Here is a 17234-nt window from a genome sequence, read left to right on the forward strand (position 1 = left end):
TTGAACGGTGAAAAAATAAAAAAAAAAGCAAAAGAAAAAGAAAATAAAATTTTTTAACACGATAAATAACAATATTAATTATAAGATATTTGTTTATCAAAAAATTACCGTTTAATTCACCAACGGACAAAACCGGAATTAAATTTAGAAAAAGAGATATAAATGGAAACAAAAACCCTGTCTTAAAGAATTGGACTTATCATCATCATGTCACCAAACAAACATGGCCAAGAGAATATAGAAACCATCTCCATCTCCATCTCCATCTCCGCCGAGGAAGAGCTCGTCTTCTCGAGAATGCTTCCAGATCTGTGAGCTTCTATGGAGTTCTTGGTCTGAGGCTTCTCTCTTCCGTTCAGGTTTGCTGGGGTTTGTCGATTCTTTTTGTTCTTTCTTTTGGAGTTGGTGGAGAATGTGGTTGAAGTCTTTTGGGTTCGGTTTCTTTTCGTTGTTGTTCTTGGTGTTGATGTTGAATTGGAGTTGTTTTAGTGCCTGTTCTTGTTGATCTGATTCTGGATTCTTGGTATGCCTATTGGAGTCTTTGGGAATGTGGATTCCGTCTTGGATTTGTTTCGTTTTTTTAATCTTTCTTGAGTTTATTAATTTTTAAATCACACGGAATTTGAGTAGATGGGGAGTTGGAGTTGTTCTTAGTGTGTATTCTTGTTGATCCGAAGTGGTTTTTTGAGATGACGTCTGAGGATTATTGATTGTTGGTTTGTCCACTGGAGTCTGTGAAAAAAATGCTGATTTTTTCTTGGATTTTCTTTCTTTCCTTAGGTCTTTCTTGAATTTTTCATTGCACGGAGTTGGTGAGTCTAGTGTGGTAACATTTGAGTTCCTTTCCTGATGCGAATTATGAATTATGATTGCCATCTTTTTTATAATTGGTGAAAGTGTGTTGTGTGGCTGAAGTCTAATTTTGATTTATTATTGTTTTTCAAGGTGTAGATGATGAATCGGACGTTTCATTACATGCATTCTCGTTGATTTTTAGTGTTTTGTTCAGATTTAAGGCCTGTTGTGGTTTGAGGTTTCTTGATTTTTTAGAGCTTCACTCCGGATTGGTAAGAAAGCAGATTAAAACTTGGATTTGCTATCATTGCTTCCTTTCCTGAGGATAGCTTGCCTTGGATAAGTGTGATGGTTGTTGATTTTCTTTTTCAACACGGATGATGAGTCACTGTTGCCCTCAACCGTATAATTCTTGTTTATTTTTTTGGTTCTTGTGTATTGTTTTTGCTTGGTTTTGTTTAGTTATTGTTCAATTTTTGCTCGAACGAGTATAATATTGTTAGATAGTGTTCAGGAAAATATATGTTTTATCTTGAAAATATTGGATGTTAAGGTGATGCATGATTGTTCTTCCAGTGCAACCGTACTCTTCTCTGATTTTACAATCTTTATCATAAGTGAAAATTCTTGAATTTAAGTCCAGAGATATCAAACACTACCTGAAATTTCTTTTTCATGTTCCTTTTTTCATTTTTTAATATGTGATATATGATATATGAAGAATATCACAAACACATATATGTTCAGTTGCCTTTGATAAATATATTGGACAAAAATGTTTTCTTCCTTTTTTACACAGAATACTCATCAATCAACCTTCTTCTGAGATCAGGACAGTTAACCATTGCTTTATTGTCTTATTACTAGTTAGGCTGTTGGTAGAGAAACCTCTGATCTGCTGTCGGATATGCATTCTTGTAGGCATTTGATTGGTTGATCCATGGCAAAGCTGAGGCAGCCACCCTCTAACCAAGATGTGTCTCCAAGATCTTTAAAGTCCAAGGACTGGGAGAACATGTCTAGGTGGTCTGAGTATCTTGATGGTGATTCTTCTCCTTCAACATCTGTGAACTGGAAGCATTCTGGCTCTGAATCAATTCCAAGTTCTGGAAATTTCCAGAAATCACTGCAAATGGAGTGGGTGGTTCAACTTTCAAAAGTTGCGGAAGGTTTACTCGCCAAAATGTACAGGTTGAACCATCTTCTGGATAAGCCAGATTTGCTGTCAAACACATACTTGGATGCATTTTGGCAAGCCGGTGTCTTCCCCAACTTTCCTAAAATCTGCATACTTGTTTCTAAGAAGTTTCCAGAACATCCAAACAAATTGCAGCTGGACCGAGTATGATAAATTCATGTCTTGTAACTTTTTTTGTCATTGCTGATTAATTTATATTTCTAATAAGAGTTATCTGTCTTACAGGTTGATAAATTTTCTCTTGATGCTATGTATGAAAATGCAGAAGGTTATCTACAGCACCTTGAGCCATGGGTCATGGTACAAATACATTCTGTTTTTTTCTTGTTATGCTATGCAATAAAATATATGGGAGAAGAATGCATGTTTTAGGTTTTCTCCATTGCTCACTCAACATTAGAACAAAGTTTTGAATAGAATTGAAAATCTTGGTTTGACGGTTTACCCTTGTGCTTGAATGTCTTACAATTGAGCTATCAGATTGTTTCATAACTTAATTACAGTCATTTGAAGTTTATAACAATTCTTGTTGCTTTGCGTTTTAACTTATTGATGCACCTAGTAAACATTGGTCAGAGTTTAACAATTAAGATAAAAGAGCTGAACCCAAACAAAGTTAGAGAAAAGTTGATATAGTTGTGTATGCTGTTGAACCTATTTTTCACTGTACCTTTAACCATGGAATTTTCTTTGGGTAATAGTCCTAGTCATCAATGTTTCATGCCTATGTTTCTCAATACAACATAATGGACATAGTTTAATATCTCCATGTTGTATAGCTTTTCAACCCTTATAAAAAACTTTTTGAATTGAACATTCAATAATGTATAATTTATTTTCAAATGTAGTTATTAATAATCCTTATTAGCTATGTCTTTTCCATTATATCCTATTCGATTTTGATTTTGGATAATATAATAGTTTTTAAACTTGTAATATCATGACTATACTCCTACAAACTTGATATAATTAGGGTCTTGCATTGCTAAAAAGATATGCACTCTCTTGATCAGGTCTTTGAGATCTCAATCGTGTACTTTGAACTCTTAAAGATTTGCTTTGACATTCATTTTGCTTTCACTAGCTCACAAATGATGCGAACAGGTTGTGTTTTAATGAAGATGCTTGACAGTTCATTTTTGTTTTATTTCTGTGTGAAAGGTTGTGTTGCATATGTCGTAATGAGGCCAATGGAACATTGATTTCTGCACTGTTTGAATGATATCTGCTAAAGTTTTTGTCCAGTTCTGGTAGGCTGCATGGTCTACCATGCAAACACTAATTGAAGTGTTTCCCTGTATGTTTTGTGTAGCTTCTTGTTGACTTAATGGCATTTCGGGAACAAGCTTTGCGCCTTATTTTGGATTTGAGCAGTACAGTGATCACCTTGCTTGTAAGAATCATGTATATATTATGCCTTCATTTGATTTGTGTTATTTTTATATTGCCATCATTGATTTTTTCTGGTTTTTGCAGCCTCATCAGAATGCACTGATCCTACATGCTTTTATGGATCTCTTCTGTTCTTTTGTTCGTGTGAATCTTTTCTCAGACAAGGCAAATTCTGTTTTTCATTTACCTTTTTGTTTTCTGTAATATGTTGATTTAACTTGAGTGTGCGAGAGCAGCATCTCTCTCTCTCTCTCTCTCCTATATTCAAGCATGGCAACATAAACCATCTTGCAGATACCAAGAAAAATGATGATTCAAGTATACAATATTCTGCATGCTATGTCTAGGGGAGGTCGGGATTGTGACTTTTACCATAGGTGGGGACATAATTTTCAACTGTAGCGTTATTTCTGTATTATGCCCAATTGATTGTCTGTCGGTATCATTTTTCATGTTTTATTTTCAGTATGTCTTTAGTGCCTTATATTTCCTTATGAAATTGGTGTCTACTGTTAATATGTGAACGTCATTGTCCATAAGGGTTTTGTCATATTTGATCATCAAGTCTTGGATGCTCTAGCCTACCAAGATGACATTTCAAATTTCTATATCAGCCTTTCTTATCACCTAATTTTAGTATGTGAACTTCATTGTCCATAAGGGTTTTGACATATGGTGATTTTCCAATGCTTTGTCTTGTTTTCAATTAGATGACAAATGATTGAGCATCCTATTACATACATAATACATTTAATCCGAAACAGAAACACATGTTTTTAGCTGAAGAAATAAAGACATGTTACTCGTGGTTTCTAACCATATTGATGTGTGTGCCTATCTTTTTGATGATTATTGTGTCAGATACTCAGATGTCACTTGTGCCCTTGGCGTTCCTGCCATACATCCTGTTAGTGAATGATGGTGGTGAAGATCTGTGTCAACCAGAGCACATCTTAAACGAGCACTATCAAGAACCGTTTCACTAAATTGCATATGCATATTGAGTATTGATTAGAAGACTAGCGGTTGAAGCATTCCCTTATTCAATTTATGAAATCCTGATAGCATATTTGTGAATTTAGACAATACATAGGAGGCAATTACAAGATGCAGTAAGGTTATGTAGTTGTCAGTAATAACATTGGCAAGTGCGTATCAGATTATATGTAATCACTTGTGATTATCTCTCATGACATTACCAACCGGAATTAGGAACTTTTACTGATGATATTATGATTTTATTGTGAGAGAAGATCAGCATTATCACCAGAACTTTGAGAAGTGCTCGCTTCTCATTGAACCCTTATGTTTGGCATAAGAATTATTGTATATGGAATCTGACTTAGCTGGGGAGCTACATTTTTCTTATTTTAAGATGAAGCACGGATATGTAGTGGCCAGTGGTACTGTGTAATCACTTGAGATGGTTGCGCATGACACATGTAGTGCACCCTTCTCAGTGAACTCATATGTATGGCATATGAATTGGTCTATATAGTATCTGAATTTGGCTGAGATTTGTAGTGCCACCTTCAGCTTATATCCAGAAGTTTGATGCTGATGATATCTTATGGTTATCAGATTGAGTTTTGACAAAATATTAAGCATATTAACTGCATTATCTTGCCATTATCACCTGTAGCATTGTTTTGTTTAACCTATGATATCTTATGTTCTCTACGTAAGATATTTGTGCATCTGTCATATGCTTAATGCAAGCTGTAATTAGAGATTGGAATTCGACATGCCTAAAAGGACTCTAATTGTGGAAATATGTCAGACACAAAAATTTAACTGTTTGCTCAATCTCTTGCTCTAGTTCATTGTTGCTCAATACATCATTCTGCTGTATATGCCCACCCTTTTACTTCATATTAATCTTTTTTCTGTTTTAGATCCTCATATTCAACTAATTTGCTTCTGCTAATTTTCTGCTTTCTCTTCTTTTTTAATTTTTATTAATTTTTAATTTTTTATCTTGATCTAAGCAGATTGGTTCAGTTTGTTGATTCATATGATCCACCAGTGAAAGGGTTACAAGAGGATCTCAATTTTGTCAGCCCTCGTATTGGAGAAGTCCTTCCTCTCCTTCATAGTCTTTGATATGCCAAATTTACTATAGTTTCGTGCTTCCAGTCTTTGATTCATGTCTATCCTATTGAAATTTATGATGATCTGCCCTGTATAATCATTTGATATTTTCTGCTTGCATCCTGTTAAATTAAGCTTTTGTCCTTGCTGCTGCAATAGTTATTAATTTGCATAAAGCTATCATGTTGGCATTGCATAGATAACATGCTCTTCTCGATCTTCTCTCATGTATTTTGCACTGTAATATGCTTTTGTTGATTGTTAAATTGCTTAAAAATAATATAAGCAAAACTCTGTTTACATTTATTAGGGATAGAATGTAATGATTTTAAAAAAAATGTAGTGATTTTAGAAATCCTTACTTGAAATGATCTGCATTTTGTCGACGCACAGTTTATAATCTAGTTATTAGCTCTATTACCTCGTGTAGCAAAAATATTTCTCTGCTGCACCGAAAGGATCAATGACTTTTGATTCAATAATTATTATGCTTAGATATTATAAAAGTGGCTTTTGTGTTTAACATTTTATTGCATGCTCTACTTCTTATGCGCTTAAAAGGTATAGGTATTGTGGCTTGTCAAAAACTATATATTTGGTCAATCATTACATTTGACGGGCAACAAGAATCTTCATACTATGAAAAAAATGTTTTCGCTGTATGCTTTTGAGATCCTCTTGTTCTTTCTTTTTTGACCAATCCATGTCCAGTGGTATCTTAACTTGATTTCCCTAGTCAATCAATCGTAATGATATTTTTGGCTGTGTTGTGTTAACCTTTGGCTTTTGATTCAAATGATGACATATTGTAATCAACTTCTAACTTGTTTACCATATGATTGTTATATAAATCCCATGATCCTCCATTTTTTTTTTTTGGTAAGTTAAAAGTCTAAGTCTTTAATTGCTATTTCTCTCAGGTGCTGGAAGCAGTGGGTCCAACTATATTCCTTTCTACTGATACAAAAAAGTTAAGAAATGAAGGCTTTCTTAGTCCATTTCATCCTCGTTATCCTGACATACTCACTAATTCTGCCCATCCCCTGGTTGGTTGTTATCTCATCTGTTGTTATTAGTCAATAAGATGCTTTTAGCATCATCTCTATTTATGTGAGCATTCCAAGTGTTTATTTTGCCATCTTGCAGAGGGCTCAAGACTTGGCCAATGTTACTTCATATCGCGAATGGGTCCTCTTTGGTTATCTTGTTTGTCCTGATGAACTTCTACGTGTTACGAGCATTGATATTGCAATGGTATATGACTTGCTTGTGCTTGATTTACTCAGTCAAAGAGATATTCTGATGACTGCTTCGTACTTGAACAGTGTCAAGTTTCTATTGTAAATTTTGTGAATGTATTTTTTTTTTTATTAGAAATTGGTTCTTTATTTCTAGCTTCTGATTTAATGTTAGAAATTTACTGACCTGGGGAGGTTAGGGAATTAAACTATTTGAATATAACACTTGTTGTGCCTTCATGTGAGGTTGCCTTTGGTGATTATCCATGATTTCAAATCTTCTGTTCTTCTGTTCTGTTATAAGCCAATGTATGATATATACAGTGATGAATTGGGCAACCAATGGTTCTCTTTATTTCTTCAATAGATGTTATTAGTGTGTGAATATAGTTTCTGCTTTCAGGTTGTGCTCAAGGAGAACTTGATCCTCACATTATTCAGAGATGAGGTAAGCCTATACACTTCCATGCTAATTGGTTTGCATTTATCATTTCTATTATTTTGGGTAACATTGCCTTTGGACTTTGGCAGAATGTGCCATTGCATGAAGAATATCAGCTTTACGTTCTTCCAAGGGTATTAGAATCAAAGAAGATGGCGAAATCTGGACGAGCTAAACAAAAAGAAGCAGATCTAGAGTATAATGTTGCTAAACAGGTTGAGAAAATGATCAGGTGTGATCTTTTATTTCATTCTAAAAGTACTAATCTGCAACCCTTTCTTTTCTATGTTCTGGTTTTCCTTTATTATATTCCTACCCATTTCTTGCTCTTTCCATCTAGTTCATATGCAAATGTTATCTTAGATTTTTCTGTCGTCGTTTTCTTGGATCACCGTGATCAATTCATGCAAAATGAGAAGCTGCTTTGGCTTATTCTGGAGATTTTTTTTCCTTCAAAAGGCTCTTTCTCTTTCTGGGATATTTAATTTAGTTGTTCCCTTGCCTGTTTGTATAATGCATGACCCCATTAGTACCATAAGATGAGGGAACTGGACTAGTGAGTGTACATCTAATCTATTGGTGCTAGCTAAAAGCTATATGCATCAGTTAGTGCGATCTGAATTATGCGTATTCTTGAAAGGAGAATGTATAGAGCCATGTTTCTTTTAGGAACTGACTGTCTGGAATCTGAAAGTGGAAGCCAAGTTTGGTATCATCACTAATAAGCATGTAAGGTTATTTGGGATTCTAGATTTTCTAGTATTTACATTAGCTGCAATTTGGCCAGATATTCTCGTGTGCAGCTACTAAATATATTGATGTTTTTTATTAGTGCATAATAATTTCCATTGAAAATGATAGTGGCCAATCAAGCCTTCTGTTTTGAAAAATCCATAGAATGGTATTAAGAAAAGAATGTGTTACATGTTGTGCAGGATGATCCTTCCTGTGCTTTTCATAGTGTTGTACATTATTTTCGTTTATGATATAATAATTGGCATTGTTATTATTATATATTGTTTTGCTGTTGATTTCGATGTGCTTCTTTTCCAGTATGCTTGACTCCTACTTTTGTTTTTTAAGATTATTATCCGGTCTTGTGCATTTGGTTTTCTGTTATATGGTTCCATTTGTCTCATCTTGTTTTTTTCCGTCTCATAATAAAGGCAATAACTCTAAGTTCTACAGTGAAGTCCATGAACAGGCACTATTATCTTGTGATGCCATTCACCATGAAAGGAGAATACTACTAAAACAAGAGATTGGAAGAATGGTTCTATTTTTTTCTGATCAACCTAGTTTACTAGCCCCCAATATTCAGGTATTCTAATATGTGGTCTACTTGGAAATGTATGAGATTATTTGATGTTTGGTGTTTGGCATTCTTCTTGTTGCTTGAGGTTATGGCATAAACTAGAATGATGTTTGTCTCTTAGGTTTTTCATTGTTGTTTTCAACTGTTTACCTGCTTATGATGAAACCCAGTTCATGTCATGATAAATTATCTGTCTGTAAAACCCTTTGACCAGCTATTTAGATGTTCCTGCCTTGTGGAAAGCCTTGGTTGTGTGATCATGCCCATTTGTAGTGATAGTCCAACAATGTTGTGCCATTACAGTTCCTGGGTCTTTTTTAATCACGCCTTTGCTAGTCAATAAAATACTATTTACGATACTGATGTAAATATCACAACTGACACAAATGTCTACACTGTTTTTCTTTGGTGGGTGATGATGATCAGAAGCCTTTTAAAATCTCATTTTGAAAGCATTAAGCTTGAGTTATTGGATATTAAGACAACTTATTATACTGGGGAAGAGTATGGCCTCGATTTTGATGTCTTGTTATTGCTGTGACTTAGTTTTAAATTTCTCTCCTATGTTTACTGTTTCAATAGCCAAGGTGCTTGATATCACTGTTTTGCAAGTGAGAAAATGATTTTAAAATGCTACTTCTATTCAAAGTCTCCTTAGTTACTGCTATGGTAAGCCAACGTAGTACCTATTTTTGAAATTTGACTTCTCATTGGAGACAATAGAACAATAATGCCCACTAGCTATCTGCATGGTATGTACAGCTTTTGTTATGCATGATTATTTTATTTTTCTGTTTATTATGTGCTAATCATATTAGCACCCCAATCTTGAACGCTTAATCTGTGACCATGAAGGCCCTTGCAGGTTGATGAAGCCAACCTCCTCTGTATCAATCTAACAAATATGTTAGTCCTCCAGCTTTTTTATAAACTGGGCTTGACAGATAAGATTCTAGATGGAAGGCAGTATTATGCTTTTGAGTGAGCATATGTGCATATGCAATTGTAATTCCTTAGTTTCCAATAAATACAATTGTCTGTGTTGGCTGCTTTCTTTTTTGTGTTGAATTTCTTCTGCTTGTACTTGTGCCATTACTTCTTCTGAAGAGACATTCTGTATATGCAGATGGTTTTCTCTGCATTGGCACTGGCTCAGTGTGAGATTGTTTGGTACTTCCGACATGTAGGTGTTTCATCTTCGAAATCTAAAGCTGCACGGGTGATTCCAATGGAAATTGTAAGTTACATATGCTTCACTTAAATTTCTGTTTTTTGCTCACTGCTGCTCAAGTGATTTTTCATATGGGTGATAACTAGATACAATTGGTTTTTGCCAATGCTATTACATTATCTAACCAACAATTTCTCTACTGATGCAGGATGCGTCAGATCCAACTATAGGCTTCTTGCTTGATGGAATTGATAAACTCTGCTGTTTAGTTCGCAAATATATAGCAGGTCAGATTGTACTATGCAATGTGTCAATATTTGAAATGACATTTCTGGAGATAGTTTACAGCTTCACTGCCTTAGGCACTATTGAAAGATATTACATCTATCAATGTTATTGTAGTTTCATTCTTGACATGTTTGGTACCTTTCTTCAAAGTAGTTGTGCAAGTGACTAATTCATGTGTGCGGACTAATTCAGAGCGTCTCCTTTTTCTGGCCACTCAAAGAACATTACGGAGACCTTTTTCTTAGTTGCATTTGATCACAAATTGCCTTATTGGTCTTGCTCGCAATTCCTTGTAAGCCCAAAGTTATTGAAGATTGGATGTTTTCTATAAAATTCTTGGGGGGATTGATTTAGGAAATTATAAGAGAAATAGAGAAATAAGTCCTTATTCATGTGGTCATTTCAGAATTGTGCTCCATGGCCTATGTATTAAAATTCACACCATAGTATGCAAGTAATGATTATAATGGGCATAGTGACAAACAAAATGATGGTGATAATTACGAGCGCAATGTTTTGGATTCCAAGCAAGAGGTTCTCGGTGATGGCAAAAGATTGTAATTATTTAATTTTGTATTTTGCCTGCTACACCCTTCTGTTTGGATATTTCACACCCAATTTTTAAGGACATAAGTGATCTGTGCAAACTTCATTTTGGTAGGAAGACTGATTTGAACATTTCTTTTATGCAGCAATAAAAGGGTATGCCTTGTCATATTTATCATCTTGTGCTGGAAGGATCCGGTTTTTACTTGGTACTCCAGGCATGGTAGCTCTTGATCTGGATAACACATTACGTGGCCTCTTTCAGCAAGTAGTTCGTTGTCTCGAGAACATACCAAAGCCTCAAGGCGAGAATATCTCTGCTGTTATGTGTGATTTATCTGTAAGATGCTTACTGTTTAATACCTTTGAATTGTTATTTCTTGTTATTAAATGCCTTGATATATATGGTATATCAAAACCCTCATCAATGATCACTAATCTTGTAACAGATCTTGTGAAGCAACTAAGTTCAAACACTTAATTAAATCATGAAATTGTTGCTCTAAGTGAAAGAGGTTTACTCCCCCAAAAATAGTGGCTGGTTTTTCTACAGGGAATTCTTGGTCTGGGATATTTGATTTTTATATTGTTGTAACATGATTTAGCATCTTTTTCCTTCATTTTTCGGCTTTGCTTTGATTTTTTTTTTTTTTGAAGTCTACCTGTGGTGAATTGAAAAACTTCATGATCTTCAAAACAGGCTTTTCAGTGAACCTTGGATGTTGATATGAAGGACTTTTGGTAGTTAATTGACTTAACAATAACTGCTTAGTAGATTAAGTTTTAGATTTGGCATCTGCAAGAACTTATTTATTATTTGTAGGGGACTTTCTTAGTGGTTTTTTTGTTCTCTATTGTTGACTTTTTTGGAAGAGGAACTTCAGTGACCTTTTTATTTGCCATTTTATTCAACTTAGGTAGTATTTGTAAATTAAATGAACCTATTACAGCAAAAAGTTAGAATTTACTGATGCCATCTGTTATAGCATTATGAAATCCAGACATTACAAAGCTTGGGGCTTGAACTTCACAATTCGATGAGGAATCTATTTATTGGGCCAATTCAAAATTGCCAACAATAATAATGGTCATCAATTTCAATCCTAAGGAACAGGAACTAGAGAATCCCCCAACAGAAACAATCAAGATATGTGTGTGTGTGTGTGTGTGTGTGTGTGTGCGCATGTGCGTGCGAGCGCACATGTGTGAATTGTGTGCGCGCGTGTGTTTGTGTGTGAATTTTTAGAGTAATTAATCTGCCTGGCTTGGAAATTAGCCCAAAATGTATGACATTGGTCTTTTCCATCTTCCTCTGTTCTAATGACTTTAGGTTTCTTATATGAATGCAGGATCTGCGCAGATATTGGTTGTCCATCCTAATGATTGTCACATCTTCACGGTCATCTATAAATATTAGACACTTAGAGAAGGCTACAGTTTCCACCGGAAAAGAAGGCCTTTTGTCTGAAGGAAATGCTGCGTATAATTGGTCTAGGTACTACATGTTTTATAAATTTTTATATTATACTTGTCATAAATTTTCTTGCACCTCTGGCTTTTTCTTTTTCCCATTTAAGAGCATCATGATTTATGAGCTATAGGTATTTGACAAATAACCTAGAATGCTTCAAGAACTATCTAAATAAGTTGAGCACTTTTTAATGGCTATCATGATCAAAGAGAGCTGATATGTTCTATTGTGAGGAAGCCTTACTAATGACAAAGTTGGCAATGAAATTATGGCATCAAGGAACAGTTATAGATGCATATCAGTTGTTTGGTTGGTGAATTACCCATGTTATCCAGCCAAGCACTCCAAAGTTTAAATTTTGTTCAAGAATGCTTGTTCAAGCATCTATAATTTATCTTCTAATAGTTGTGATGCATATAAACACACATGGTCAAGCTGCTATAATTTAGATTTTTGTCAATATTTAGTATACAATAGGAATTTTTGTGGTGAACTTGTTTTCAAAAATCATGCACAACTGACTAGGCTGCACTCACTGATCTTACCTTTCGATATTGATTCTGTTAATGTGGTCTTCTCATGGTACACTTGTGTACATGAATAATTAAATTCGACAGGCTGAAATTAAATAAGATATGTCTGCAGATGTGTGGATGAACTTGAATCTCAATTGTCTAAGCATGGAAGCCTTAAGCAGCTGTATTTCTATCATCATCATCTTACAACAGTAAGTGCGGTACCTGTTTTCATGATTTGCAGACCTCAAGTGAATTCTAGCTTCTTTTTTGACTGTTTTTTTTTTGTTTAAATTGGCTATTTACCAGAGAAATTCATTTCTTACTGTACTAATTGAGCAGGTATTCAGGAACACTATGTTTGGGCCCGAGGGTCGACCACAACATTGTTGTGCTTGGCTTGGAGTTGCAAGTAGTTTTCCAGATTGTTCTTCTGCAATCATCCCAGAAGAGGTATTCTTTAATGATCTTTGTCTGGCCCAATCAGCTTTACCCGTAAGATAATTTGTTTTGTTACATGCCAACCAAACATATTATTTGTGTCCGATTCAACTCAAAAGCTTAAGCTGACTCAACCATATATATTCAAATTCATATTTACCAGAGTATTTAATGTGGGACTATTTGTTTACTCTAACACACTCTCTTGGCATTATTATTTTTAATAAATTTAACCAAATGATTGGTCATGGAGGCATTCCCACTACCTGGGCATTTCACTATAAGCTAAAGATTTGGTATGCCTCAAGGACGTTCAAAAGATCATGTTTTCTATTTGTATATTCAGTTACCTGATAGGTTCAATTATATAGTTGACTTTGGGTATATATGCAATAATAAGTTTCATGTTGAACCGTGGTAAACATTTACAGTAGAATTGATTTAGGGGATATAATGGGACACTCAACCTGATGAGCCATTTTCTTGCCTGCACCCATTTAGATTCCTGAGCACTGAACCTTTCTCACTATATTTGTTTGCCATTAATTCTCCAACCCAAGTGAAATAATGTGTTTGGTTTATAAGCCTTTGCAGTTCAATTTGCTAAATGTTTCTCTTTCTCAAACCGCTTGCTTAAATAGTTAAATCATGCGAATATTCGTGTAGTTTGGTCTGAATGTTTTTGCACTGACTGGGCTATAGTTATCCTCTTTGATCGCTCATAAAGGACAATAAACTCTTTTCATCTGCCAAGATACAAGAATATTTAGAAGTATTTGAAATGCAAACAGCTTTAATAAAATAATCCTTCTAACAAGTGCAGTTTAATAAGATTGGAAGAGATGCGATTTTATATGTGGAGTCCCTCATTGAATCTATCATGGGTGGGCTGGAAGGCCTGATCAATATCTTGGATTCAGAAGGTGGATTTGGTGCTTTAGAGATACAGGTAATATCTGTATTAGTTTGTAATTACCCCTGATAAAATAATATCCAAACTCAGTGAGTAGATTATATGATGCAGCTCTCCCCAGAGCAGGCAGCTATCCGTATGATTAATGCAGTGAAAGTCTCAAACCTATCCATGAAATCACCAAAAGGTCTGTTTGGTTTGTCCTTGCCTGGGTATGAGAGTTACCCAGAAAATAATAGTTCTGTGAAAATGTGAGGACATTTCTCTTCATTCATTTAATTTTTAATAGTTCGGTGATAATGTTTGTCTAGGCAGATGATGCTCATGTGCCTTCTGTGTTGTTTTGGATAGGCTTGAAGCTGCCATGCAAAGGTTGACAAATCTCTGCTCTGTTTTAAATGACATGGAGCCAATATGTGTTCTGAATCATGTCTTTGTTCTACGTGAGGTTTGCTTCTTTCTCTGATAGGTTTGCGTCATTCACATAGATGTGTTCTATGGACTATGAATCCTCTCTTTCTTTCTTTCTTTCTTTCGATTTTATTTTTATTTTTATTTTTTATGTCTATTCTCTGATAATTGTACGTTGCCTTTTATCTGAGCAATTTTGTTTAGCCTCTCCTCTGAAACATTCAAGTATATTAGAGAAAATTAGGGAAATTTCCTTTATTTGTATTTTCTGTTCATCGCTTTTTATTTTTATTTTTATTTTTTTGCAGTACATGAGAGACTGTATACTTGGAAACTTCAGGAGAAGGCTTCTTGCAGTGCTGAAAACTGATAACGGTCTTCAGTGTCCATCAGTCGTAGAATCTCTGATAAGAAGGCACATTGGCATCATCCACCTAGCTGAGCAGCACATCAGCATGGATCTCACTGAGGGTCTACGTGAAGTTTTATTAATGGAGGCCTTCACCGGGCCAGTTTCTTATTTACACAATTTTGAAAAACCAGCTGGCCTGCAGACTGGATCAGCTGTTGAATTCATCTGCCAATGGTACATGGAAAATATTGTGAAGGATAGCTCTGGAGTTGGAATTGTATTTATGCCGCGGAATGATTGCTTCAAAAGTTCAATACCTATTGGTGGATATTCAGCAGAGTCATTCACTGATATATTGGAGCTTAAATCCTTAATCCATATTTTTGGTGGGTATGGATTGGACCGCATGGATAAGATGTTACGAGATCACACAGCTGCATTGCTAAATTGTATTGATACCGCTTTGAGGTCAAATCATGATCATCTTGAGGGTATTGCTGGTAGTATCAGCACTGGTGATCGGATAGAAAGAGAAGCTAACATGAAGCAAATTCCTGACATTGAGACTTTAGTTGGGTTTTGTATTCAGGCTGGGCAGGCGATAGCTTTTCATCAGATTCTTGTGGAGGCTGCTACGCTGGTGTTAGATGAGAAGGCACCTTTGCTTGTTTCCCTTATTAATGGGGTAGCTAAGCAATTACCAGATGAGATACCAGATAAAGATGAAATTAAAAGATTAAGAAGGGTTGCTAGTACCATGGCGGTGGTTGGTGACCATGACATGGAATGGGTCCATTCAATTATGCTGGAAGCCAATGCTGCCACCGATAATTCTTGGACCTTGCTGCCATATCTATGTGCCTCATTTATGTCTTCGAATATCTGGAACTTGACGGCTTTTAATGTCAGTACTGGTGGGTTCAATAACAACATGCACTGCTTAGCCAGGTGAGTATGGCATCATTTACTGACATGATGATGGCTGTGAATGGATTTGCCTTTAACCTGTATAAACTATTTAATTTCATTCTTTTCATGTGATTGAATATAAGTTTCTGGACTTAGCAAAGAGCACGGACATTACAAAAAATTTCAAACACAGAACGCACCCAACAGAATGGGATATTTAGGTGAAGGTGCCCTATAACAAAGATTACTATTTATTGAATGAATAAATCAACACAGTGATATGATTGCCTTCTCTATATAACTAACATGGATTTATTTTGGTAGACATCAATAGGGGATAATCTTTAGTAATTAATGCAGAAGTCCATTTTCAATTGAATGATATGACTATGCCTACTTTGTTGATACTCAGAACTCAAAGATATGTTATCTTCTCTAGTTCTGAGTGTAAACATTAAGTTCTGAGTATCCTAACAAGTCTTTTATCATTTTCTGAATGAATTTTTAAAGTTAACAATTAACAAAGTTCTCTCTGAATGATCCTTCTGTGTATTATAACAACATTTGGCTTTCACAGGTGTATCAGTGCTGTAATTGCTGCAAGTGAGTTTGTTAGGTTGGAAAGGGGAGAATATCAAAGACAATCCACTTCTAATGGGCATGCCAATGAAGTGTTGGAACCTGAAGTGCTGAACCGTGCAACAGTCGAAGCAAATGCAAAATCTGCCATGCAACTTTATACTAAATGTTCTGCTGTGATATTACTTGATTCATGGGCAGATAGTAACAGGTATTATTCCTTGGTCATAGCAAAGAAACTTCTTTTCTTTAATAAATCCCCTTTCGATAAACCCATAAACCCTAACATTCTTTTCAGTACAGTTTTAAATGTTAAGTTCAAATCATGCTAGTTCAAACACAAATTTTCCTTATAATGTTCGTTCATCTAGTTCTCTCACTTTGTATGCGGTGTGTTATATTGTATTTTGGAGCATTCAAATCATTGTTTGTTTCAGTTTATGTAGACAACTCTCAAGATCTAAGATTGGTATTTCATGTATTTTCTCTCTTGTTGGCATTTGTTATTTTAGAGGAAGAAACCTGGACTCACCCTGCCCTTTCATGCAGATCAAATATAGTCCCAAAGTTGATTTTCATAGACCAGCTCTGTGAGCTTTGCCCCTACCTTCTCAGAAGCACTCTTGAGATACACATACCTTATGCCATTATTCGGTCGATGTATCGCCAACATTATGGGAATTCATCAATGGCGGTTGTGGAAATACTGGCACCGTCACCAAGACAATCACCCGCTGTCTCTCTTGCTCATGCATCGCCTGCCATCAGACACCAGCGAGGTGATTCTACACCTCAGTCTAGCGCATACGATTCCAGTTACTTCAGTGTTCATCAACAAGAGGAATATGATTCCGACATGAAGGCTAAGCCAGGTAGTAAACAACATCCCAGCATGAGACGCTCTGGGCCTCTGGATTACGGTTCGAGCAGGAAGGTCAAGTTTGTAGAGGGTTCGACCTCCGGGAGTCGAGGTCCAAGCCCCTTGCCAAGGTTTGCAGTGTCAAGATCAGGGCCCTTGCTGGACAAATAACTGAAAAATAGTAGTTGGTGTAATCTGACAAATTTTTATTGTTAATGAGCATTGCTTGTATGTATTGCCAGGTTTTCTATTCTATTCTTTTCTTTTTTTAATTAATGGTGAAGTTGCTGATACTTTGCATTAATGTT

General features: G+C 35.5%; 1 protein-coding gene across 1 annotated transcript; it reads left to right on the forward strand.

Moving 5' to 3' along the window:
* Positions 1-202: 202 nt before the first annotated feature.
* Positions 203-17219, forward strand: LOC120277083 (probable protein NAP1). The gene is made up of 24 exons (XM_039283828.1): positions 203-359; positions 1717-2137; positions 2219-2293; positions 3306-3386; positions 3470-3550; positions 3680-3762; positions 5377-5461; positions 6397-6522; positions 6623-6730; positions 7118-7162; positions 7246-7388; positions 8345-8477; positions 9598-9708; positions 9851-9929; positions 10623-10816; positions 11826-11971; positions 12593-12674; positions 12805-12915; positions 13727-13852; positions 13928-14067; positions 14168-14264; positions 14536-15527; positions 16066-16278; positions 16617-17219. The coding sequence occupies exons 2-24, from the start codon at positions 1736-1738 to the stop codon at positions 17095-17097; spliced, it is 4134 nt and encodes a 1377-aa protein (XP_039139762.1). The 5' UTR covers positions 203-359; positions 1717-1735; the 3' UTR covers positions 17098-17219.
* Positions 17220-17234: the final 15 nt, after the last annotated feature.

Source organism: Dioscorea cayenensis, chromosome 15, assembly GCF_009730915.1.
Source record: "Dioscorea cayenensis subsp. rotundata cultivar TDr96_F1 chromosome 15, TDr96_F1_v2_PseudoChromosome.rev07_lg8_w22 25.fasta, whole genome shotgun sequence".
In the NCBI taxonomy this organism is placed as follows: Eukaryota; Viridiplantae; Streptophyta; class Magnoliopsida; order Dioscoreales; family Dioscoreaceae; genus Dioscorea; species Dioscorea cayenensis.

Coding starts and splice junctions, on each gene's coding strand:
- LOC120277083 (XM_039283828.1), top strand. CDS start 1,736: ATGGCAAAGCTGAGGCAGCCACCCTCTAACCAAGATGTGTCTCCAAGA. Junction 7,389..8,344: donor CAGGTTGAGAAAATGATCAG/GTGTGATCTTTT, acceptor TAAGTTCTACAG/TGAAGTCCATGAACAGGCAC. Junction 16,279..16,616: donor TCATGGGCAGATAGTAACAG/GTATTATTCCTT, acceptor CCTTTCATGCAG/ATCAAATATAGTCCCAAAGT.